This window comes from Dipodomys merriami, unplaced genomic scaffold (genome assembly GCF_024711535.1).
Source record: "Dipodomys merriami isolate MVZ:Mamm:240054 unplaced genomic scaffold, mDipMer1.0.p SCAF_52, whole genome shotgun sequence".
NCBI classification, from domain to species: domain Eukaryota; kingdom Metazoa; phylum Chordata; class Mammalia; order Rodentia; family Heteromyidae; genus Dipodomys; species Dipodomys merriami.
Window position 1 is genome coordinate 6775014 of NW_027206091.1, and position 22980 is coordinate 6797993.

At 52.8% G+C, this 22980-nt stretch overlaps 4 protein-coding genes across 7 annotated transcripts; 3 read left to right on the top strand and 1 right to left on the bottom strand.

The window, feature by feature from the left end:
* Nucleotides 1-647: 647 nt before the first annotated feature.
* Ovol3 (ovo like zinc finger 3) lies at nt 648-3383 on the top strand. 2 transcript variants are annotated; one of them, XM_069999081.1, is made up of 4 exons: nt 648-741; nt 820-884; nt 2237-2438; nt 3175-3383. In XM_069999081.1, the coding sequence occupies exons 1-4, from the start codon at nt 648-650 to the stop codon at nt 3381-3383; spliced, it is 570 nt and encodes a 189-aa protein (XP_069855182.1). The 2 variants fall into 2 exon arrangements, with proteins under 2 accessions (XP_069855182.1, XP_069855181.1); XM_069999080.1 differs by having other exon boundaries at nt 648-884.
* Nucleotides 3384-3427: 44 nt separating this feature from the next.
* On the bottom strand, nt 3428-4855 carry Polr2i (RNA polymerase II subunit I). Of its 3 annotated transcripts, none has more exons than XM_069998751.1 (6): nt 4747-4855; nt 4615-4669; nt 4287-4360; nt 4117-4191; nt 3970-4021; nt 3428-3536 (listed from the first exon to the last, which is right to left on the bottom strand). In XM_069998751.1, exons 1-6 carry the CDS (start codon nt 4803-4805, stop codon nt 3474-3476), a joined length of 378 nt encoding a protein of 125 aa, XP_069854852.1. In that variant the 5' UTR covers nt 4806-4855; the 3' UTR covers nt 3428-3473. The 3 variants fall into 3 exon arrangements, with proteins under 3 accessions (XP_069854852.1, XP_069854851.1, XP_069854853.1); XM_069998750.1 differs by having other exon boundaries at nt 3970-4035; XM_069998752.1 differs by lacking the exon at nt 3970-4021.
* Nucleotides 4856-4910: 55 nt separating this feature from the next.
* Nucleotides 4911-9383, top strand: Tbcb (tubulin folding cofactor B). Its single transcript, XM_069998749.1, has 6 exons — nt 4911-5581; nt 5921-6064; nt 6962-7058; nt 7460-7651; nt 8896-8968; nt 9105-9383. The coding sequence occupies exons 1-6, from the start codon at nt 5468-5470 to the stop codon at nt 9217-9219; spliced, it is 735 nt and encodes a 244-aa protein (XP_069854850.1). The 5' UTR covers nt 4911-5467; the 3' UTR covers nt 9220-9383.
* Nucleotides 9384-13609: 4226 nt separating this feature from the next.
* LOC138811099 (calpain small subunit 1-like) lies at nt 13610-22601 on the top strand. Its single transcript, XM_069998660.1, has 11 exons — nt 13610-13693; nt 14698-14921; nt 16771-16804; nt 17120-17209; nt 17619-17676; nt 17781-17845; nt 21027-21095; nt 21193-21271; nt 21370-21486; nt 21879-21937; nt 22077-22601. The coding sequence occupies exons 2-11, from the start codon at nt 14716-14718 to the stop codon at nt 22101-22103; spliced, it is 804 nt and encodes a 267-aa protein (XP_069854761.1). The 5' UTR covers nt 13610-13693; nt 14698-14715; the 3' UTR covers nt 22104-22601.
* The last annotated feature ends 379 nt before the right edge of the window (nt 22602-22980 follow it).

Consider the following 22980-nt stretch of genomic DNA (forward strand, 5'->3'; position numbering starts at 1 on the left):
CCTGCCTCTTTACCTATCTTGCTTCAGTTCCATTTGCTGGTTGGAGAAATTGAGGCTTGGTGAGCAATGACACCCCAGATCCCGGCACCCAGCTTGGATCTTTATTTTTGCTCTTAAGGACTGGTGTCCTACACCTGTGGGAGGACAATCACAGCTGCCCCTCCCTACTTCCTCGGACAGCTGTGATTTGAATAACCACGCAGGCTGTGGACAACCGGTGGTGACTGATTTGCCTGGCAAACGGAATCTTCAAGTTCTTGCCCTGCCAGTGCTCAGACTATGTTTCTTTCCTCTCCCCAAACCCAAGAGTGATCTGGGCTCTTCTACATTTTGAGCCTTTCTGGGGGGCCCTGCCTGTCTGTCCCTGGCAGCTGGCACTGGACAGAGTTTCTACAGGAACCTGGCTTAGCAGAAGGATGCTCAGAGGCAGAGCTAATGGCAGTAGGTAAAGCTGTTCCTGAGGCTTGTGGACAAATTTGCATGAGAAGAATGAGATCCATTCCTCCCCCCACCACACACACACTTTCCAGGGCTCCCCCTCCCTTCCCACCTGGGATTGTGGTCCTGGGACTGAGGTCTGACAGCAGGTAGAGGACACTGTAATCTGTGTGAGGAGCCATCTCACCATCCCCACCATTGCCGAGGTGATGCCCCGTGTCTTTTTGGTCAGGAGTCGGCGTCCACAGCCACCCAACTGGGGCCACCTGCCTGACCAGCTCCGGGGAGATGCCTACATCCCAGGTGGGCTCCTCACTGGCCCTGGATCTGAGGGGCAGGGGAGACAAAGAACATCACCATGCCTCTGGCTTCTCTCCTCAGATTGCAGCAGCCAAGGGAGGCCGGCAGCACACCAGACTTCTGGCCTCAGGAACTCGTGGGCAATGGTGAGTCAGAAGCTGGCTAAGACAGGGCCGGCTTCACCCCTGCTGGCTCTCACCCTCAACAGAAGCTCTACTACTTGAGCCACGCCCTTAGGCTTTTTTTTTTTGCTTTAGTTATTTTTCAGATAGGTCTAAATTTTTGTTGTTGTTGTTGTTATTTGGTTTGTTTTGCCCAGGCTTATCTCAAACAGTGATCTTTCTACCTCTGTCTCCTGAGTGTAACTGGGATGACAGGTGTGAGCCACCACACCCAGCTGGTGGATGATTTCTGAGACAACGGACAAAGTGTCAAGGATGGAAGGCTCCATGTGCACTAGAAGGAAAGAGGTTATTTGTGAGCCACACACAGCTCTAAATGCTAGATAGTTAGCATGAACAAAACAAAGATCCTTTCCCTTCATTGGAGCTTATGTCTGGTAAGGTCTGTGGACAGAAAGTAACCTTAGGAAAAACGTTTCAAGAGAGTATTTGCAGGGCTGGGAAGGTGGCTTAGTGGTAGAGTGCTTGCCTAACATGCATGAAGCCCTGGGTTCAATTCCTTAGTACCACATAAACAGAAAAAGCCCGAAGTGGTGCTGTGGCTCAAGTGGTAAAGTGCTAGCCTTGAGCAATAGAATTTCAAGGACAGTGCCCAGACCTGAGTTCAAGTCCCGGGACTAGCAAAAAAAAAAAAAAAGAATTTGCAGCTGGGCATCGGTGGTTCATGACTATAATCCTGGCTAGTTAGGACTGAGATTTGAGGATCAAGGTTTGAAGCTAGCCTGGGCAAAAAGCTGGAACTGGAGCTGTGGCTCAAGTGGTAGAGTGTTAACCCTGAGCAAAAAAACCCTGAGACAGGGCCCTGGATTGGCACAAGGCAGGGAGAGAGTATTTCCTGTGGAGACTTAAAAAGCAAAGTATATAAAGCAAGGTAAGAGTGATAAAGAGTTTGAGCAGGATGCTGGTGGCCCACGCCTGTAATCTGAGCTAGCTATTCAGGAGGCTGAGACCTGAGGATTATAGTTGAAAGTCAGCCCAGGCAGAAAAGTCCGATGAGATTCTGATCTACAATTATAAACACTCAAAAACCAGAAGTAGAGCTGTGCCCCAAGAGTGGTAGAGTGCTAGCCTTGAGCAAAAGAGCTCAATGATGGTGCTCAAGCTGAATTCAAGCCCCACAACTGACAAAACAAAAACCAAAAGGTGATGAGGTTTAGCTAGTGGAAAGTCTTCGAAGGTAACACATCCTATACTAGGCAGATGCCAGCCTTCCTAGTCTTCCTTAGCTCTGGGTACTCTGTAAATACTGTTTGTTGAGTAAGAAATGGGGACAAGGCCCAGCTGGCAGGGCTAACACCTGCATTCCTTCTGGGCAGCCCACACAGGGAACCCTGCCATCCACTCCCAGGGGTCCTGGGACACTTGGCTGCCCCTTGTGCCCCAAGGCCTTCCCCCTGCAGCGCATGCTGACTCGGCACCTCAAGTGCCACACCCCTGCACGCCGCCACGTGTGCCGCTGCTGTGGCAAAGGCTTTCACGATGCCTTCGATCTCAAGCGCCACATGAGGACTCACACTGGTGAGCAAGGGCATGGATGAGCATGGGTTGCTGGTCCCAAGGCCAGGAAGCCGATGGAATGAAATGGTGATCGGGGCTGGGCACTGGTGATTCAGGCCTGTAATCCTAGCTACTCAGGAGACTGAGATCTGAGGATGGCAGTTAGAAGCCAGCCCAGGCAGGAAAGTCCCCATGAGACTCTAATCTCGCATTAACCACTCAAAAACCAGAAGTGGAGCTGTGGCTCAAGTGGTAGAGCACTAGCCTTGAGCACATAGAGAGGCTCAGGGACAGCGCCCAGCCAGGCCCTGAGTCCCAGCCCCACAACCAAAAAAAAAAAAAAAAAAAAAACAAGAAAAAAGAAAAAGTAATGGTGATTGGACACAGATTGGGTTCACAGGCAACAGAATCACCATGCACCTCAGACCCCATACTTGAAACCCAGTAGGTGGGTGAAAAGGTGTCCTCCTCCAGGTAAGGAGCCTGGCAAGGAGTGAAACAGGTTATTAATTAAAAAATTCAGTCCATCACGCCCCAAAAGAATAGTCAAGCACATTCTCTCCCTGTCCCCCAGGGGAAAGAACTTCCTGGTGCAGGGAGGTGGGGTGGGGGACCCAGGGATCTGGTCCATGTTTGCACTGAGTGGGGATCAGACCCAGAAGAGTCTGAAGAGTTTGCAACAGTGAGAGGAACTGCTCCATGTTGGAGAGTACAGGGGCCGTTGTCCTCATAGTCATGCCTCCTCTCTGCACTTCAGGGATCCGGCCTTTCCGCTGTGGAGCTTGTGGGAAAGCTTTCACGCAGCGCTGTTCCCTGGAAGCACATCTCGCCAAGGTGCATGGACAGCCGGCTAGCTACGCCTACCGCGAGCGCCGCGAGAAGCTGCATGTTTGTGAGGACTGCGGCTTCACAAGCGCCCGGCCGGATGCTTACGCCCAGCACCGCACCCTGCATCACGCCGCCTGAGCCCCTGTCCCACCCGCCAGGCCCAGGGGAATAAACACGGGAAATATGGGCACAGAATCTGGTATTTATTACAGGGGGAGTTAGGGATGCTCACTCGGTCCAGCGGTGGCCACAGTGTGGGGCAGTGCAAACATAGTACAGGCGCATGGCATCCTGGTGGAGAGGATGCATAGTTAGAAAGGTTCAGGACTCAGAGAGTCTACCCACCCCAAAAACACAATCAAGGAAACTTTCCCAACTAGCAAGGGTCCAGCCTAAGATTCTGGGAACAGTGGGGTCACTTTAGTTTTTGTTGTCCACCCTCCCCAACTCAGGGCCTGAGTGTTGTCCCTGAGCTCTTCTGTTCAAGACTTTGCCTCTTTCAGACAGCAACACTTCTGGTTTTCTGGTGGTTCATTGGCGATAAGAGTCTCACAGACTTACCTGCCCAAGCTGGCTTTGAACTGCGATCCCCAGATCTCAGCCTCCTAAGCAGCTAGGATTATATACATAAACCACCGGCATTGGGCTCTAATCTTGGTATTTCTGCCCTCTCTGGGAACAGGACCCAAGCCCCAAGCACGCAGGGAGCAATCCAGCCACTCACCTCAGCCCGGGCACTGTGTGACTGGAAGAACACTGCCTCCTTGTGGCCACACCTGAGGAGCGGCTTCTGTCACTCCAAAGTTTTGATATCCTACCCACCACCCAGCCCCAACTCCAGAAAACGCGCTACCCTCAACCCAGCGCTCACTTCTGGCACGGGTGGTCTTCGGTCCGCGGCAAAGTGGGGTCCTGGGACACGTCCGCGATGATCTGGGTCAGCTCGCTGCAGGGATGTGTGTGTGTGTGTGAGCAATTACGCTTAGCTGGGGTGCTCCCAGGACAGAGCCCATCACCCCAAACCCTGGTCCTGCCACTCACTCCACTTCGTGCGTGATTTTGTTGACGTAGATGCAGCTGTTGTCCGCTTCCTGCTGGTAGTCACAGTTCCGGCACTGCGAGGGGGCGAGCGTGGGGGGGGGGGAAGGGGTGTGGGTGGGTCACAAAAACGTCTACGGGATCAGGAAAGGGGGATCCCAGAAAGGAAGATGAAGTCACCTCGGGGATGGGCGAGACAGGGGAGCGGGGTCACTGGGGTAATGGTCAAGAGCAAAGGCCACCAGGGCCCGTCGGGAGCACACGTTTGTGGGTCACAGAAGCGGGGTACGGCGGGGACAACTAACGGGGCCGCCCCGCGACCCGCGCTCACCGCGTACAGCAGGATGCGGTTCTCCTTGTCTTCCTTGGGGTACAGCATGTTGTTACTGCGGGTCGGGGAAAGTCGGAGGTCAGGCGTGGGGTCACCCCTTGCTCCCCTCTCACGCTCACTTCCCCCTCTTACCATTCCTGGCAGAAGCGAATACCCACAAAGCCCGGCTCGTAGGTGCCATCGGGTTCCATAGTTACGCACTGATCGCGCAGCCTCCCGCGCGTGCGCAGACCGCGCTACGGGTCGCGCGAAGGGTCAGACCTAGGCGCTGCGCCCACAAGGGGCGGAGCCTCCTACAGGAACCTGGTCCCTTGGGCGCGGAGCTTGGCTTGTTGCTCGCCTGGGCCTTTTGACAGCCCGTAGTAATCGCTTCTAACTTGGGGACCTTGCCGCCCTGGCTTACGGAAGGGGAATAGACCGAGTATAACAACCGAGACTATGAGGCGCAATGCAAACACGCCAGGCGCGGAGCGTAAGTAGAAGACGCCATCGCGCTTCCCTTGGACCAGTGCACATGCGCAGTGCGAATTTTTCGCGGACCGGGATTTCTCCTGCCAGTCCTTTCTCCTGGCTTCACCCAGACCGTTTCCTGTATGGCTATTGGAAGAACAGAGAGCTCTGGAAAGCCTCTCAGGATTGGTTGGGCCTACCTAAGAGTAAGGGAGAGCCAACTTCCGGGCCATGGAGAAAGAATGGCAACGATTGGCTGAGCCTTCCAGCGGGAGCCTTCTGATTCGTCCTGCTCAGGAGCGGGCGGGGCGGGACCTCTATCCCAGAAGCGGCGGCGGCGCTGTCTGCGGAACCGGTGTGAGGCGGCCGAGCTGCGCTGTGGCGTGCGGCAGGGCGCGGCAGGATGGAGGTGACGGGGTTGTCGGCGCCCACCGTGAACGTTTTCATCAGCAGCTCCCTCAACAGTTTCCGCTCCGAAAAGCGGTACAGTCGCAATCTCACTATTGCTGAATTCAAGGTGCGGCCTTGGAGGTGGTGCCCTAGGGGTGTGGCAAATAAAGGGTTGTGGGTGGTCCTAAGGTTATCTGTGGATGCCCGGACTACGGGATTCGGCCTTGGGTGAATTGGGAGAACTTGAGATCCCAGAGGGTAGGGGCGGGGCCGGGGAGAAAATATAATCAGATGCTCCTGGGAGCCTGTGGCCGAGCGGAGGGGATGGGGGACTGGAAGAAGCAGAGGTCTGGTGGGCCTTGAGTGATGGTTACCTAGGTGGGGTGATGGAGAACAGAGGTGCAACCTTGAGGGAGAGGATGGGGCCACTGACAGTCTTTCTCCACCCTCCTCCGTCTCCCCGCAGTGCAAGCTGGAACTGGTGGTGGGCAGCCCTGCTTCCTGCATGGAATTGGAGCTGTATGGAGCCGATGATAAGTTCTACAGCAAGTTAGATCAGGAAGACGCTTTGCTGGGCTCCTATCCCGTAGACAACGGTTGCCGAATCCATGTGAGGCCACCGTCGCTGGGACCCTGTCCATTCATTTATTGATCAGATGCTTGCCATGAAAGCAAGTGTGTGATGACCAACATACATAAGCCCTACCCTTATGGAACCGCCCTTCCCCCCCCCAGTCCAGCATGATGAGAAATGTCCATATCACTGTACAGTGACAGCCTAGAGTGATCTTGGACCGATGATTCAAACTCAGGGAACTGGGGGTATCTAGAAATGGTAATTGCCTCCCTCTGGGAACTAAAGAAAGAGCTTCCGAGCCAGGTACCAGTGGCTCATGCCTGTAACCCTAGCTACTCAGGAAGCTGAGATCTGAGGACTGTGATTTTAAGCCAGCCTGGGCAGGAAAGTCTGTGAGACTCTTATCTCCATTTAACTCCCCCTCTCCCCCGCCAAAGGAAAAAAAAAAACGAAGTAGATATGGGTCTAAGTGGTAGAACACTAGCTTTGAACAAAAAACAGTTCAGAGGGCTGGGATGTAGCTCAGTGGCAAAGCGCTTGCCTAGCAAGTGCAACGTCCTGGGTTCGATCCCCAGTACCAAAAAAGAAAAGACAAAAAAAAATACAGTTAAAAAAAAAAAACCCAAACAAACAAACAAAAAAAAAAACAGTTCAGAGAAGGTGCCCAGGCCTTGAGTTCAAGCCTCAGTAATTACACACACACACACACACACACACACACACACACACACACACACACGGGGGGGGGGGGGAGGGGGGAACGGGACACTGTCCCTTCTGCTCTGTTCAGGAGGGAGAAATGGCTGGGATGAAAGGTGGGGAGGGGAGGAACTTGGTTTCTCCCAAATAAGGAGACTTGAGTCTACAGGATGGTCCAAGTGCATGTGCACCCCAGCATCCCAGGTTACACCCCCCCCCACTCTCCCACAGGTCATTGACCACAGTGGTGCCCGCCTTGGGGAGTATGAGGATGTATCCAAGGTGGAGAAATACAAGATCTCACAAGAGGCCTATGAACAGAGGCAAGGTACAGAATGTGAATGTGGGGTTGGGTGGGGAGTGAGGAGTGGGCCGTGCAGGCAGAAGGCTTAGAGGGGATCGGGACAGATGGTGCTTGGGAAGGTAGAGAGGAGGTTGGGGAACAGCAGTGAGAGTCACTTGGCAGCCTGAGGTGGGGCAGGCAGGACACGTGGCAGTGTCATCAACTGTAAGCACCTTAGCATAGGTAGTGGGAAAGACGGGCTTGATTGGAGCAGAGACTGAGGGGCAGGGAGAAGATGGGCCATGCACAGGCCTGGACATATGTGACAGCATTCCAGTCCCTGGAATAGAAGAATGACTGCAGGAATGTTGGCCCTGGGGGGATGAGACAGATACACAGCCCAGCCATTGAGTCCAATTGTCTCCCCCACCATACCCGATCCACAGACTCAGTCCGATCCTTTTTGAAGCGAAGCAAACTTGGCCCTTACAATGAAGAACAGAAGGCACAGCAAGAGGCTGAGGCAGCCCAGCGCCTTGCCGAGGAGAAAGCCCAAGCCAGTGCCATCTCCGTGGGTAGCCGCTGTGAGGTGCGGCCACTGGGGCAGTCCCCGCGCCGGGGCACCGTCATGTATGTAGGTATGTAGTAGTAGCCCAGGGATTGCTGGATCCTAAGGCTGAGCAGAATGCCATTCATTCTGTCAGTAGTCCCTGAAACCTGCTCTGTCCAGAGGCCTGGGACTTGGCCTTCAAGGAGAGCCTAGCTTTTTTTTTTTTTTTTTTTTTTGTCAGTTCGGGGGCTTGAACTCAGGGCCTGGGCACTGTCCCTTAGCATTTTTCACTCCAGGCTGGTGCTCTACCACTTCAGCTATAGTGCCATTTCTGGCTTTTTGGTGGTTAATTGGAGATCAGAGTCTCATGGGTTTGTCTTCCTGGGCTGGCTTTGGACTGTGATCCTCAGATATCAGCCTCCTGAGTAGCTAGGATTATGTGTGTGAGCCACTGGCACCCAGCTTACTGATATTTCTTACATTATCTTCACACATACATGCAATATGTTTTAATATTATTCACCCTCAGGGGTTTCCCTTTTTCCCTAAGATAGCTTTGGATTTTGAACTTCCCAAGTAGCTGAGATTACAAGTGTGAGTTAGGGTGCCCAGCTGAATTGTTTCTCTTCTTGTTGTTGGGTGAGCACTAGTTTGCTAGGGCTCCTCCAATGAAGTACCACATATAGGGAATTAAAAGAACAGAAATGTAGCCGGGCGCTGGTGGCTCACACCTGTAATCCTAGCTACTCAGGAGGCTGAGATCTGAGGATCGTGGTTTAAAGCCAGCCCCAGCAGGAAAGACTATGAGACTCTTATCTCCAGTAAACTACAGCGGTAGCTCAAGTGGTAGAGCACTTGCCTTGATCTGAAGAGCTGAGGGACAGTGCCCAGGCCCAGAGTTCAAGCCCATGACTGACAAAAAAAAAAAAAAAAAAAGAACAGAAATGGATTTCTCACTGTTCTGGAGGCTGCAAGTCCAAGGTCAAGCTGTGGGCAGGTTTGCTTTATTCATTGCCATGTTGCTACAGAGGCCTTTGGTGTGAATGCTAGTCTGTATGTGAATGCAGGAATCTGTGCTCTCTGTGGCAATGGAACTATGCTGCCCCCCTTTTGTTTTGGCTGGGGCTGAGTGAATGGGCAGGGGTGGGATCATGGAGAGTAATCAGTGAAGAGGCTCTGTCTCCATGCTGGTGGTCCTGGAGGAGCCCAATGTCTTAGGGGAAGAGAGTGTGGGTAGTAAGGAGTGGTTTTCTCCAGCACAGGCTTTCAGCCTATAGGCCTGACTGTGGGGGAGCCCTGTGCACAGGTTTCACCAGGTTTCTCCCCTGGCAGGACTCACAGATTTCAAGCCCGGCTACTGGATTGGTGTCCGCTATGATGAGCCACTAGGGAAAAACGACGGCAGGTAGGCATGTTCCCACTGAGGGGGGTGCATATACGTGCACATGCTTGTGTGCAAATCCAGGCACCGCTGGGCGAGCCTTCTCATCTTTGGAAGCCACACAGGTGCTCTAATCACTGGCTCCCATCATGCCTTGCAGTGTGAATGGGAAGCGCTACTTTGAGTGCCAGGACAAGTACGGAGCCTTCGTCAAGCCATCAGTGGTAACAGTGGGGGACTTCCCAGAGGAAGACTATGGATTGGATGAGATGTGACACCCAAGGAAGGATGTCTCCCTGCTCCAGCTCCTGACTCCCTTCATTGTCCCTCCCTGTATGTACGCCCATGCCCCCTTCACCTGACCCATCTCTGTTTCTTTACCTTCCACCTGCTGTGTATTTGTAACACTCATAAATTAAATTCATCAGAAACTGGGGAAGTATGTGAGGGCCTCTGATTTGGGGAGCGGCTGAGGAAAGCTGGAGGGGGGTGGTGTATAGAACAGGAACCTGCACAAAGCGGTAGGACTAGTTGGAGGCCTGTAGATTGTTCTTTGTCCTTTGCTACTTGATGTAATGTTCTGTGCTGTAACTGATAGGCCCAAAAAGATAATAGCTTAAGCAGGATGAAAGTTAATTCTTTTTGAATCACCAAACAGCCTGGTCTGACCTCTGTTGTCAGCAGCCCTTGTCCGTCTCTATACATCTTGGTGCTTCACCATCCATTTCCTCATGCTCCAGCTGCCAGTGTTATATGGGAATTTTTCAGTCCTGAGAAAACAAGAGAAACCATCTTTTTTTTGGGGGGGGGGTCCGGTCGTGGGGACTGAACTCTGAGTCTGGGCGCTGTCCCTCAGCTCTTCAGCTCAAGGCTAGAGCTCTACTTGAGCCACAGCGCCACTTGGGGCTTTTTTTTCTTCCTCAGGCATGCAAGGCAAGCGCTCTACCACTGAGCCACCTTCCCAGCCCCCTCCCCTTTTTTTTTTTTTCTCGGTCGTGGGGCTTGAACTCTGGGCCTGGGTACTGTCCCTCAGCTCTTCAGCTCAAGGCTAGCGCTCTACCACTTGAGCCACAATACCATGTCCCGTTTTTCTGGTAGTTCATTGGAGATAAGAGTCTCACGGACTTTCCTGCCGGGGCTGGCTTTAAACCTCCATCCTCAGATCTCAGCCTCCTGGGTAGCTTGGATTACCAGTGCCTGGCAGCCGGATTTCTTACCCAGTTCCCTTTCCTTGATCCTCCCTAGTCTCGATAATAATTGTTAAGTAGCCACCTGGGGGCAGCAGCACACCGCCCAGCTGCCGCTAGCCCGGGAGTGAGTAGTTCCAGTTGCTCTCCCTGTGACTCCGGCTTAGCAAGAGGACTTTATTTCCCAGATAGCCATGCGACATGCTCCACATTTTCTCTCTCTCTCTCCCTCTCCCTCTCCCTCTCTCTCTCTCCTCCCCCCTCTCCCCCCTTCCCTGTCCCTTTCCCCTCCCCCTCTCCTTGGTCTAGCTATCTTCCTATGACACAGGGAATTAATAGGAAATGGAGGTGGCTGAATGCTTGGCAGTGGGCGGTACTGCAATTGGATGACAGCGGTGATTGTGTGGTGCCGGGATCACTGTGGAAACCACAATAGGGTTTTTTGTTTTATTGTTGGGACAGAGCCTTATTGTGCGGCCCAGGCTGGCCTTGCACTCGTAATCCTCTCGCCTCAGCCTCCTGAGTGCTGGCATTTAAGCCTGTGCCACCATGTCAGACTACAAGCTATATATAATTAATTCAACAAGCAGTTGTGAGAGCACCCATCAGGCAGCCTCTAGGTGAGTGTGGTTACAGGATAGGACTTCCTAAAAGAAGAGACTGGGAGCCCGGCGCTGGTGGCTAACACCTGCCAACCTAGCTACTCAGGAGGCTGAGATCTAAGGATCTTGGTTCAAAGCCAGCTGGGCAGGAAACTCCTTGAGACTCTTATCTCCAATAAACCACTAGAAAACCGGAAGTGGTGCTGTGGCTCAAGCAGTAGAGCACTTGCCTTGAGCTGAAGAGTGCAAGGACAGCACCCAGGCCCAGAGTTCAAGCCCCATGACTGACCAAAAAAAAAAAGAGAGACTCGGGAGCCTACACTCAAGTCTGAGTAGATGAAGGCAAAAAAATTTGAAAAGTAGGCCGGGCGCTGGTGGCTCACGCCTGTAATCCTAGCTACTCAGGAGGCTGAGATCTGAGGATCGCGGTTCAAAGCCAGCCCGGGCAGGAGAGACCGTGAGACTCCTATCTCCAATAAACCACCAGAAAACCGGAAGTGGCGCTGTAGCTCAAGTGGTAGAGCGCTCGCCTTGAGCTGAAGAGCTGAGGGACAGCGCCCAGGCCCAGAGTTCAAGCCCCATGACCGACAAAAAAAAAAAAAAAAAAAAAAAATTGAAAAGTAAAGCCAGGCGCCAGTGGGCTCATGATTTTAATTCTAGCTACTGAGGAGGCTGAGATCTGGCGATCACAGTTCAAAGCCAACCTGGGCACAAACATCTGTGAGACTTTTTTTTTGTTGTTGGTTTGGGGGCTTAAATTCTGGGCCTGGGTGCTGTCCCTCAACTCTTCAGCTCAAGGCCAGTGCTCTACCACTTGAGCTACAGTGCCACTTCCAGTTTTCTAGTGGTTTATTGGAGATAGGAATCTCACGGTCTTTCCTGCCCGGGTTGACTTTGAACCACAATCCTCAGATCTCAGCCTCCTGAGTAGCTAGGATTACAGGCGTGAGCCACCTGGCACCCAGCTTCCATGAGACTCTTATCTCCAGTTAACCACCAGAAAACCGGAAGTGAGAGTTGGGAATGGCCTGGTGGTAGAGTGCTTGCCTAACATGCATGAAGCCCAGGATTCAATTCCTCAGTACCACATAAACAAACAACAAAAAAAAAAACTGGAAGTGGCGCTGTGGCTCAAGTGGTAGAGGGCTTGCTGAAGAGCTGAAGAGCTGAGGGACAGTGTCTAGGCCCAGAGGTCAAACCCCACAACCGACAAAAAAAAATAAAAAATAAAAGTGCTTTAGACAGAGGTCACAGTTTAGGCAAATGCCTGAGGATGAGCAACAAGACAAACTTCTCTGTGTGGCAGGAAAGGGTGTGGCAAGAAGGGAATCCGGGTTAGTCATCATCAAATAAATTTTCACTAGCCAAGCCCAGGTTCTGACCGGTTCCTGCCATTCTCTATGACCCTGCCTTTCATTGCCTCCCTTTTCTGTCCTGTTACACCTGGATTTCTACATAGGCATATAAAGCAGTTGCCTGGCGTGGCCCCAGCAAGCCCTGGGGATACACAAGCTGCAATTGTACAGTCTGCATTTATCTTGTTATTTGAACTATTGTAATTATCATATCAATTATATTATGAAAAGTCACTGCATAAGAATAGTTGGTTAAAGGGACTGACTAGGGAGTCTGGCTGCCTGGCTTCACTTGCATTTTTTATCTACAAACAGATGATAAAGAGCACCCATTAGGGTACCAGTGGCTCACACCTGTAATCCTAGCTAAAATCTGAGGATTGAGGTTCGAAACCAACCCTGGGCAGGAAAGACTGTAAGACCCTTATTATCTCCAATAAACCAGCAAAAAGCTAGAAATGGCGGTGTGGCTTAAGTAGTAGAGCCCCAACCTTGACCTGAAAAAGGTTGACAGTGAGTGGCCAGGCCCTAAGTTCAGGCCCCAGTACCATTATAAAAATAAACAGCACCCATTCCACAGGGCTGTTATGGAGACAAATGCTGTGATCTATGGGACATGCACACGAAAGAAAGGAAGGCAATATTATCTGAGGATGCCTAAGTCAACCCCCCTGAGGAGCTTTGGTTCACTAAGCATGTATTACCTAATTCTAAGTGATAAGACATACTAAGTGGAGGAGCAAGCCACAGGAATATTATTGCTCAAGTTACTGTTTTGGGGTCAGAGCCAGGATTCAGCCTGAAGCCTGTGCTCCCCAAGGAGACCCACCAAAGACGAGGCCAGGAAAAGAACAGGGAGCACAAAGATTGCACGTCCAAACTGGAAGGCAAAGGCAACTGCCTTGTCCTGGTGCTTGCTTCTGGGACCTCGGGATGTCTGGGCCAAGGGACTTTTCCTGTATCCCGGGCTCTCTTTGGAGTGTGGAAGACCCCACACCTGGAGGCCCAGCCAGGATGGGGGTAGGGAGAACGTGCCATAGGAAGGCTCCTTAAGCTTCCATCCAGAGCCTGCAGAGGACAGGGAGACCATGTCCTTGTAACAAATGCATTCCCCCCCCCCACCTCCCCGGCCTGGAAAACAAACGGAAATTGGTGCCCTAGGTACTGTGTGTCTATACGGCAAGGAAGAAGAGGCCGCTTACTGAGTCCCTTATAGGGCAGCCGGTAAACCGCCACCTTAGGCAGGTGGAGACAGCCACAGGGTGACACTTCACAGGGAGGCACCAGAAATGTGTCTTCGCAGCTCTAATTTCCCAAGCCTGGCCATTTACACCAGGGTGGTAAAGCAAAGGTGGAACGAAGCCGAGCGGGATTCGAACCATCAACCTGGGAATGACTCAGACAGCCCTAGTCTCCCAATTCCGTGACGGGGCGGGGCCGCCGCGCGCAGGCGCAGTCCCGGGGGCCGGCGCTAGGACCGAGCGGGGCCCCGGGCCGAGGCCGGGTGTGACCCCGCCGCCGCGGCCGCCGCCGGGCCTGACTCACGGCCCCGCCCTCCAGAACCGGACGCTGCGGGAGGCCCCGGAGCTGCGGATCCACGGACGGGTGAGGCGCTGACCCCGGCCCAGAACACCCCCCCCCACTCCCTTGCACCCCTCAATCTGAGGCTCGACAGACCCAGAAGTAGCCGGACCGGAGGCCGCGTGGAGGGGTGGGGCGGTGCCTCAGATCCGAGCCCCCAGGCCTGTGCGTGCGAGCCTCGTTACCCCGCCCCGGGGCGCCCCCTCCTTCCTCCCTTCTATCTCGTCCAAAATCAAATCCAGTTCTTGGACTGATCTAAAATATAAACCTAGCGATGGGGAGATCTAATTAGTTGCGTCTCCCCCCTCCCCATGCCCAGGGGCCCCGAGCTGCGGTCCTGGGGCTGCATTTAGCCATTCGGGTGGGGGGTGGGGGCCCCGTTACCCCGAGCTGTCACCCGTACTAGGAATTTCCTGAGCCCCACCCCGGGGAGAAACTGACCCGCGACCCCTTCCGGCCCAGACCTCTAAATGGAGTGGTTTCTGTGCGTGTGCACGGGTCCCGGAGCCGGAACTCGGGGCCTGGGCGCTGCCCCCTGGCCCTTTCCACTCGCGCCACTTCGGTCCTTTTCTGTGGCTTATTGGAGATCCGAGTCTCACGGACTTTCCTGCCCAGGCTGGGTTAGAACCGTGATCCTCAGATCTCAGCCTCCTACGTAGCTGGGATGACAGGCGTGAGCCGCGGCGCCCCTAAGTCCAGCTGGGGTGATGGTGGTGTCTGGGTTTTAGATTTGAGCTCCCAGGCCCGCCAGGTACACCTTAACGCAAAATGTGGGGGCTTCCCCCCTCTACCTCCCCATCCCCACCCAACTAGGACTGTTTGCCCTTTTCTATCCTGGTGGGTTTCAAACCTGATCCTTCCGCTCCCACCCATCCGAGGACCACCAACCCTCGTCACCAGCCTGAACCCGGGCCGCGGGTCCCCCCCCTCCCCCCCCCCGCGCCCCATCCAGCTTCCGAAACATTTCTGCGGGAGGGGCGGGCTCCGGCGCGAGGCTGCGGCCCTGACGCCCTTTCTCTTCTCCTTAGGAGTCTTGAGTCGCTGCCATGTTCCTGGTTAACTCGTTCCTGAAGGGCGGCGGCGGCGGCGGCGGCGGGGGCCTGGGCGGCGGCCTGGGGAATGTGTTGGGGGGTCTGATCAGCGGGGCGGGGGGCGGCGGGGGTGGCGGCGGCGGAGGAATGGGCCTGGGCGGCGGCGGCGGCGGCGGCGGCACGGCCATGCGCATCCTGGGCGGAGTCATTAGCGCCATCAGGTGAGGCGGAGCAAAAGTGTGGGCGTGGCATCCACGGGGCGTGGTCGGAATGGGCGTGGTCAAGTATGTAAAGTGGGATTTACCTGAGACTGACTGGGGCTCCTCAAATTGTTCTAGCCTCTGCCAGGAGACTACCCTTAAGGAGAAAGGGCTCACGGAGAGCCTGACAGCTCACGGCTGTCAACCTAGCTACTCGCCAGGTTCAAACCTAGTCTGGGCAGAAATGGCCTTGAGACTCTTACCTCCAATTAATCACTAACAAGCCGGTGGTGGCTCTTGTGGTAGGGCAGTAGCCTTGAGCAAAACAGCCTTAGGGACAGCACCCAGTACCAGCATTGGAAAAAAAAAGGAAGTTGAACGGTGCCGGTGGCTCACGCCTGTAATCCTAGCTACTCAGGAAGCTGAGATCTGAGGATCACGGTTCAAAGCCAGCCGAAGCAGGAAAGCCCATGAACCTCTTATGTCCAATAAATCGCCAGAGGGCTGGGAAGGTAGCTCAGTGGTAGAGTGCTTGCCTTGCATGCATGAGACTCTGGGTTCGATTCCTCAGTACCACATAAGCAGAGGAAGCCAAAAGTGGTAGAGTGCTAGCCTTGAGCTGAAGAGCTGAGAGACAGCGCCCAAGTCCAGAGTTCAAGCCCCATGACTGACAAAAAGGAAAAAAAAAACCAACCTAATCTCAGTTCAAGGGGACAGGCCAAGGGTGGTACTTGCCTGAGTGAGTCAATAATGTTGACCCTGAAGGAATTCATGTGGGTATTTTTTGGGGGGAAGTGGTGGTAATGAACTTAACAGGACTGGTTGTATCCCTCATTAGCTAACCTCTGTGTGTGTGTGTGTGTGTGTGTGTGTGTGTGTGTGTGTGTGTCAAGGGTGGTACTTGCCTGAGTGAGTAATGTTGACCCTGAAGGAATTCATGTGGGTATTTTTTGGGGGGAAGTGGTGGTAATGAACTTAACAGGATTGGTTGTGTCCCTCATTAGCTAACCTCTGTGTGTGTGTGTGTGTGTGTGTGTGTGTGTGTGTGTGTGTGTGTGTGTGTGTGTGTGTGTGTGTGTGTGTGTGTGTGTGTGTTGCTGCTGCTGCTGCTCCCAGGGCTTGAACTCAGGGCCTTGGGGCTCTTTCCCTTAACTTTTCCACCTCAAGGCTGGCGCTCTACCCCACCTCTATTTCATAAAAAGAGCTAAGCCAATGAATCTGGGTGATCTCCAGGGGTGCAGGACTTAGTGTAGATGATTAATGAGGAGATGGGCCCAGGAGAGGCCAGGGCCTAAAGTGATAGGGGATGAAATACACCAGAAAAAGCTGAGTATGGGTAATAACGTGTATGTGTGTGAGAGAGAGATGGGGGGGTGGGAGGGGGGTTAATGGAGAAGATATGCCCTGCAGGTTGTTCCTTGGCCTTGGGCCTTGGTCACTAAGCAGTCATCCCCCAAAGGGGCAGGGCCTAATAGAGCCGAAGTAGGGTGTAGGAAAGATAGACATTCAGAAAGACATTCCTGGGGTAGCTAGGGCCCAAGGAAGATGGGGCCCAAGCAAGGGGGAAGGCGGGGGGGGGGGGGGGGGGGGGAACGGTGGGAACAGAGCCTTTAAGAAGGGAGCCCTTAAAGAGCTCACTGTTATATCTGGGTGGGGTTTGGGGTTGTTGATTGGGGCCAAGATAACTTGATGTCTGCCTGGGATGATGGGATTAGAAACCAGCTAGATGAAGGGCGGGACTACCAGCCAGTGTGGATGGGGACCCTTGAAGGGTGGAGGTGTGGAATCTGAGGGGTGGGGGCTGGCCATTCTGCGGCTGCCCGTTGGCGGCCCCGCCCCCCGACGCTAACCCCTCCTCGTCTCTTCTCAGCGAGGCAGCTGCGCAGTACAATCCGGAGCCCCCGGTAAGCCCCCCTGCACATCCCTGGGCTGGTGTCAGACCCCCATCCCTGTACCTACAGAGAAGCAGCCTCTACAGGAATTCCCCTCTGAGGGAACTTCTTGGCTATTAACTCTTTCCCTCTGTCAAATCCCCAAACTCAACCACGGGTGCCAGCCACATCCTGTGCCATGCTCCCTGGCCATTTATTACCGCCCTGTGCTCCTGGAATCATTGGCTGCCCCACCCACCCTGGCTTTCCTACCTTGGGTGCTTGGGGGCGGGGGAGCCAGGGTGGCAGATGCCATTTCTCCTCTGAAGATGTCCGCTCCCTCCACAGCCCCCACGCACCCATTACTCCAACATTGAGGCCAACGAGAGTGAGGAGGTCCGCCAGTTCCGGAGACTCTTTGCCCAGCTGGCTGGAGATGTAAGTAATCCCGGGCCACTGGTCCTGTCCTAATTCCTCCCGGGCCTTTTTTTTTGAGGGGGGGGGTCTTGAACTCTGGGCCTGGGCACTGTCTCCCTCAGCTCTTCTGCTCAAGGAGAGCGCTCTACCACTTGAGCCACAGCCCCACTTCCGGTTTTCTGGTGGTTCACTTGGAGATAAGAATCTCACGGACTTTCCCACCTAGGCTGGCTTTGAACCGCAATCCTCAGATCTGAGCCTCCTGAGTAGCTAGGATGACAGGCGTGAGCCACCAGCACCTGGGTCTCCCAGGCCTTCTTGTACACACATACTTGACAGTGACACTCCCCTCCCCCTAATTCCCATTCCTCATGACATATCCAGACCCCTTTCAGTCTCCCCTGACCCGCCTCTAAACTTGGGCCCACAGGACATGGAGGTCAGTGCCACGGAACTCATGAACATTCTCAACAAGGTGGTGACCAGACGTGAGTGACCAGGGTCAAGGCATGGGGAACGTTTAGAGACATGGGAGCTGGGGGAGCTATGATCTTTAAACTTTGACCTTCAACTTTTCCCCTTCCCCCCACAGATCCTGATTTGAAAACTGATGGCTTTGGCCTTGATACCTGTCGCAGCATGGTGGCTGTGATGGATGTATCCTTTGGGAAGATGAGATAGGTATTGGGGCTCTGGGTGAAGAGAGAACTTTTTTGGGGGGGGTCGATTGTGAGGCTTGAATTCTGGGCTTGGGCACTATCCCTCAGCTCTTCAGCTCAAGGTGAGTGCTCTACCTCTTGAACCACAGCACCACTTCCGGTTTTCTAGTGGTTTATTGGAGATAAGAGTCTCACGGACTTTCCTGCCCGGGCTGGCTTTGAACCAAGATCCTCAGATCTCAGCCTCCTGAGTAGCTAGGATTACAGGCGTGAGCCACCGGCACCCTGCTGAAGAGGGAAGTATTTGAGCATATGTTTAGGACAGCAAAGGTGTTGTTTTCATACTCAAAAACACAAACATAGAGACTTGTGATAAGTAATGATACCAGCCAAGCACCAGAGGCTCATGCCTATAATCCTAGCTAGTCAGGAGGCTGTGAAATCTAGAGAATTCAGGTTCAAAGACAGCTCAGGGGAAAAAAAAGTTTGCTAGCCTCATCTCCAAAATAACCAGCAAAAAGCAGAACTTGCAGGCATGGGTCAAGTGGTCGAATGCCAGCCTGGCATTCACAAGGTCTTGAGTTTAAACCCAATTACTGCCAAGAAAAAAAAAAAGACAGCAGCAGTGACACCTTGCACTTTATTTAGAATAATAGATGGAACTTTCATAGAAACCCTGACATATACGCTAACACAACTGTTCTATATTTTGTAGGTGAGGAAGGAGGCTCAGAGAGTTCTTTGAAATTTTAATTAAGGATAAATAGAGCTGGGAATGTGGCTTAGTGGAAGAGTGCTTGCTTAGCATGCATGAAGCCCTGGGTTCAATTCCTCAGTACCACATAAACAGAAAAAGCCAGAAGTGGAGCTGTGTCACAAGTGGTAGAGTGCTAGCCTTGAGCAAAAAGAAGCCCAGGGACAGTGCCCAGGCTCTGAGTTCAAGCCCCAGGCTTGGCAAAAAAAAAAAAGAGAGAGAGAATAAGTAATAAGAGGCTGTAGGTGTGGCTCAGGTGGTAGAATGCCAGCCAAAGAGTGAAAGCTTCAAATACTCTAATCTTTTAGGCTTGAGAATCTAAACTGCTAACACTCATGCACGCACACACACGCACACACACACACCACGCACACACACACAGATGTTCATACATATAGTGTGTGAAGGAATGTATTCATAAAAACTCAGTATATTTGCACATAGTCCAGTCATAAGCTAATCTTGGATATGTGCACACATAAATATGTCATGTGATCACACATGAATTATACAGGGTGAAGTCCCAACTGTGCTCCTTTAGTGAGATTACTGACTCTGTGCCTCAGTTTGCCTATCTCTGACACTGACCAAACTGAAGCTATGTGCAAAAGGTTTACCATCTCATTTTCTCTTTTCTTTTCGTTTTTTGTCAGTCATGGGGCTTGAACTCTGGGCTTGTGCGCTGTCCCTGAGCTCTTCAACTCAAGGCAAGTGCTCTACCGCTTGAGCTACAGCACCACTTCCTGTGCAAAAGGTTAAATACTGTTGTAGTCTGCACACATTAATGCTTACTGTGATTTTTTTTTTTTGTCATGAGGCTTGAACTCATGGCCTGGGCGCTTTCCCTGAGCTCTTTTCCTCAAGGCTAGCACTCTACCAATTTGAGCCACTTCTGATTTTTGAGTGGCTAATTGAAGATAAGAGCCTCACAGGGCTGAGAAGGTGGCTCGTTGGTGGAGTTGCTTGCATGCATGAGGCCCTGGGTTTGACTTTTCAGCATAAGCAGAAAAAGCCGGAAGTGGTGCTGTGGCTCAAGTGGTAGAGCGCTAGCCTTGAGCTGAAAAGCTGAGGGAGAGTGCCCAGGCCCAGACAGAGTTCAGGCCCCATAACCAACAACAACAACAACAAAAAACAGAGTCTCACAGACTTTCCTGCCCAGGCTGGCTTTGAACTGAGATCCTCAGATCTCAGCCTCCTGAGTAGCTAGGATTACAGGCGCCCAGCTGTTAAGATACTTTTAATAGTTTGTGTGTGTATGTGTATATGTGTGTGTGGTAGTAGGGTAATTTAAACTTAGGGCTTGAACTCAGGGTCTAGAGCTTGTTGTGCAGATTTTCTAGCACTTAAACCATGCCCATAGCCCTGTTACTTTGATCTTGAGATCTTCCAATTGTGTGTGCAAGTTCTGGGAGATTGAACTAAGGTCCTGGGCCAAGGCTGTTACTCTACCAATTGAGCCACAGCTATACTTCCAGCTTTTGGTGGTTAATTAGCGGTTAATTGGTTAATTAATTGGTTAACTGGGTTTCACAGACTTTCCTGGCTTTGAACCAAGACCTTCAGATCTTGCCTCCTGACTTGCTAGGATTATAGATGTGAGTGACCAACACCTGGCAGATTTTCCAGTTTTGAATCTGTCTCCTCTCCAGCCATTAAACTGAGAGGAAACTGAGATTTGCTGCCTGGACTCACTTCAAACCTTGATCCCTCAGCTCTTAGCTTCTTGAGTAGCTAGGATTTCTTGTCTCTCTGGCTCTCTTTTTCCCTCAGCTCTTCAGCTCAAGGCTAGCACTCTACCACTTGAGCCACAGAGCCACTTCCGTCTTTTTTCTTTTAGCTTATGTGGTACTGAGGAATCTAACCCAGGGCCTCAGGCATGCAAGGCAAGCGCTCTACCGCTGAGCCACCTTCCCAGCCCTCCTCTCTGTTTTTATCTTGCCAGTCCTAGGACTTGAACTCTGGACCCGGGTGCTGTCCATGAGCTTCTTTTTGCTCTATGCTAGCACTCTAACAGCACCAGTTCTGGCCTTTTTGAGTAGTTTATTGGAGACAAGAGTCTCACAGACTTTCCTGCCCAGGCTGGCTTTGTACCACAATCCTCAGATCTCAGCCTCCTGGGTACCTAGGTGTGCAGGTGTAAGCCACCCATCTCCTGTCTTCCTCTTTCTCTTTCTTCTCTGGTGGTACCGGGGCCTGGACTAGGTCCTCTCATGCGCCAGGCTGAGGCTCTACCACTTGAGCCACACCCTTAGCCCTGTCCCATTGTTTGTTTTTTTTTGCCGTGAGCCATAGCTCCATTTCCAGCCTTTTCTGCTTATGTGGTGCTGAGGAATGGAACGCAGGGCCTCATTCATGCAGGGCAAGCACTCTACCACTGAGCCACCTTCCCGGCCCTGTCTCATTGTTCTTAACAACCTAATGCCAGAGCGATACCACAGGCAAGCTGGGCTTTGAAGAATTCAAGTATCTATGGAACAACATCAAGAAGTGGCAGGTGTGTGACAGCCTCAGGAGCCGTATTCCGCCACCCCAGCCATGGAGATTATTTTATACCTTGATGCTTAGATGGACCCTGCCCTCTATCTCCGCAGATGATATACAAACAGTTCGATGTGGACAGATCGGGGACCATCAGCAGCAGGGAGCTCCCAGGGGCCTTTGAGGCAGCAGGTGGGGATGAGAGATTAGAGATGGGTAGTGAGAGCTGGCGGTGGGTGGGGCTCCAAGGTGGGCGGGGTCCTGATCGAAGGGCGTCAACCATTTCCCAGGCTTCCACCTGAATGAGCATCTGTACAACATGATTATCCGGCGCTACTCCGATGAGAATGGGAGCATGGATTTTGACAACTTTATCAGCTGCTTGGTCAGACTGGATGCCATGTTCCGTGAGTGATGCCTGAGTTCTTTTCTTGGGTGGGGATTTGTTCAGCCATCATTGACCACCATTGGTGATCTTAAGGTGGACAGTGCTAGGGACACAGTGGTGACCTGATGAACCGCTCTCACAGTGCTCAGGATGCAGAGGTGTTTGTCCACTGGCAGCTACCCCATGGGGATTGAGGGGACACTCAGAGTGGGACTAGATTAGGCAGCCCAGAGGGTCAAGGAGGGCTCTCTGGAAGAGGGTGTATATGAGCTGGAATCTGAAAGGATGAGGAGGAGAGCCTAGAGAAATGGCAGGGAAGGGTATCCAAGGCAGAGGGATCAGCCTGTACGAGCCTTAGAAGGAAAACAAGCCAGCCACAGCCTTACCCCCAAGCTTGCCTTTCATCTCCAGGTGCCTTCAAATCTCTTGATAAAGATGGCAGTGGACAAATTCGAGTGAACATCCAGGAGGTACGAAGCGCCAGCCTGGGGTGTGGGTGCTCAGCTCAGAGTTCTGGCCCCTTCCCCCTATTTTCCCAACAGCCCCTGGGTGAGGTGCTCAGTGCCCAAGGGTTCCCTGCTCCTCACTTGTGTATCTTTCTCTCTCCAGTGGCTGCAGCTGACAATGTATTCCTGAGTGGGATCCCCTGCCGTTTAGCCCCTCACCTCCTCACTGTGGCGCTGTCTTGTACCTGGATGTTACCCAGGGCTGATCTGTCTTCAGGCATAGTGTCATAGCACATCCTGTTATCCACAGGCCTTTCCTTCCGCAGTCCTTGGCACCCAGCAGCACCTACACCAGCCAGAACCCAACATGTCCCATCTTGCCATACCCTGTGTTATCCCTGGCTTTAAGATACCCTCTGCCCACAGGTCACCGCACCCCACCATACCCTCTCCATTACCTATCCTGTACCTGTGCCAAACCCCACACTTCCATGTCCCCAGGGCCCTATCTCAGTTCTGAGATGATCACTCCAGTCCCGACACACCCTGGCTTAGTTACCACCCAGGCAGCCAAAGAAGCTCCAGGTTGCTGCAGGCTCACACACCCCAGTGCCTTTGCCTGTACTCTGCTCCCAGCCTGCCAGGCCCAAGGAGGAAATAAATGCTGTCCAGTTGCTGCTTCCTGTGGGATTTGCCTCCTGTTCTGAGAGTTGAGTTGGGGCTCAGGCTTCCAGGAAGAGGGAGCTGAGATTCTGGGGAATAAGATGTGGTGCCTGCTGCCAGGCACCAGTGTCTCATGCCTGTCATCCTAGCTACTCAGGAGGCTGAGATCTGAGGATCATGGATCAAAGCCAGCCTATGCAGGAAAGTCCATGAAAATCTTACCTCCAATCAATCACCAGAAAACCGGAAGTGGCACTATGACTCAAGTGGTAGAGTGCTAGCCTTGAGCTGAAGAGCTGAGGGACAGCGCCCAGGCTCAGAGTTCAAGCCTCACCACTGGCAAAAAAAAAAAAAAAGTCACTGCTGCCTCCTCTCTTAGGAGCTGAATTGGCTTTTCTCCATTT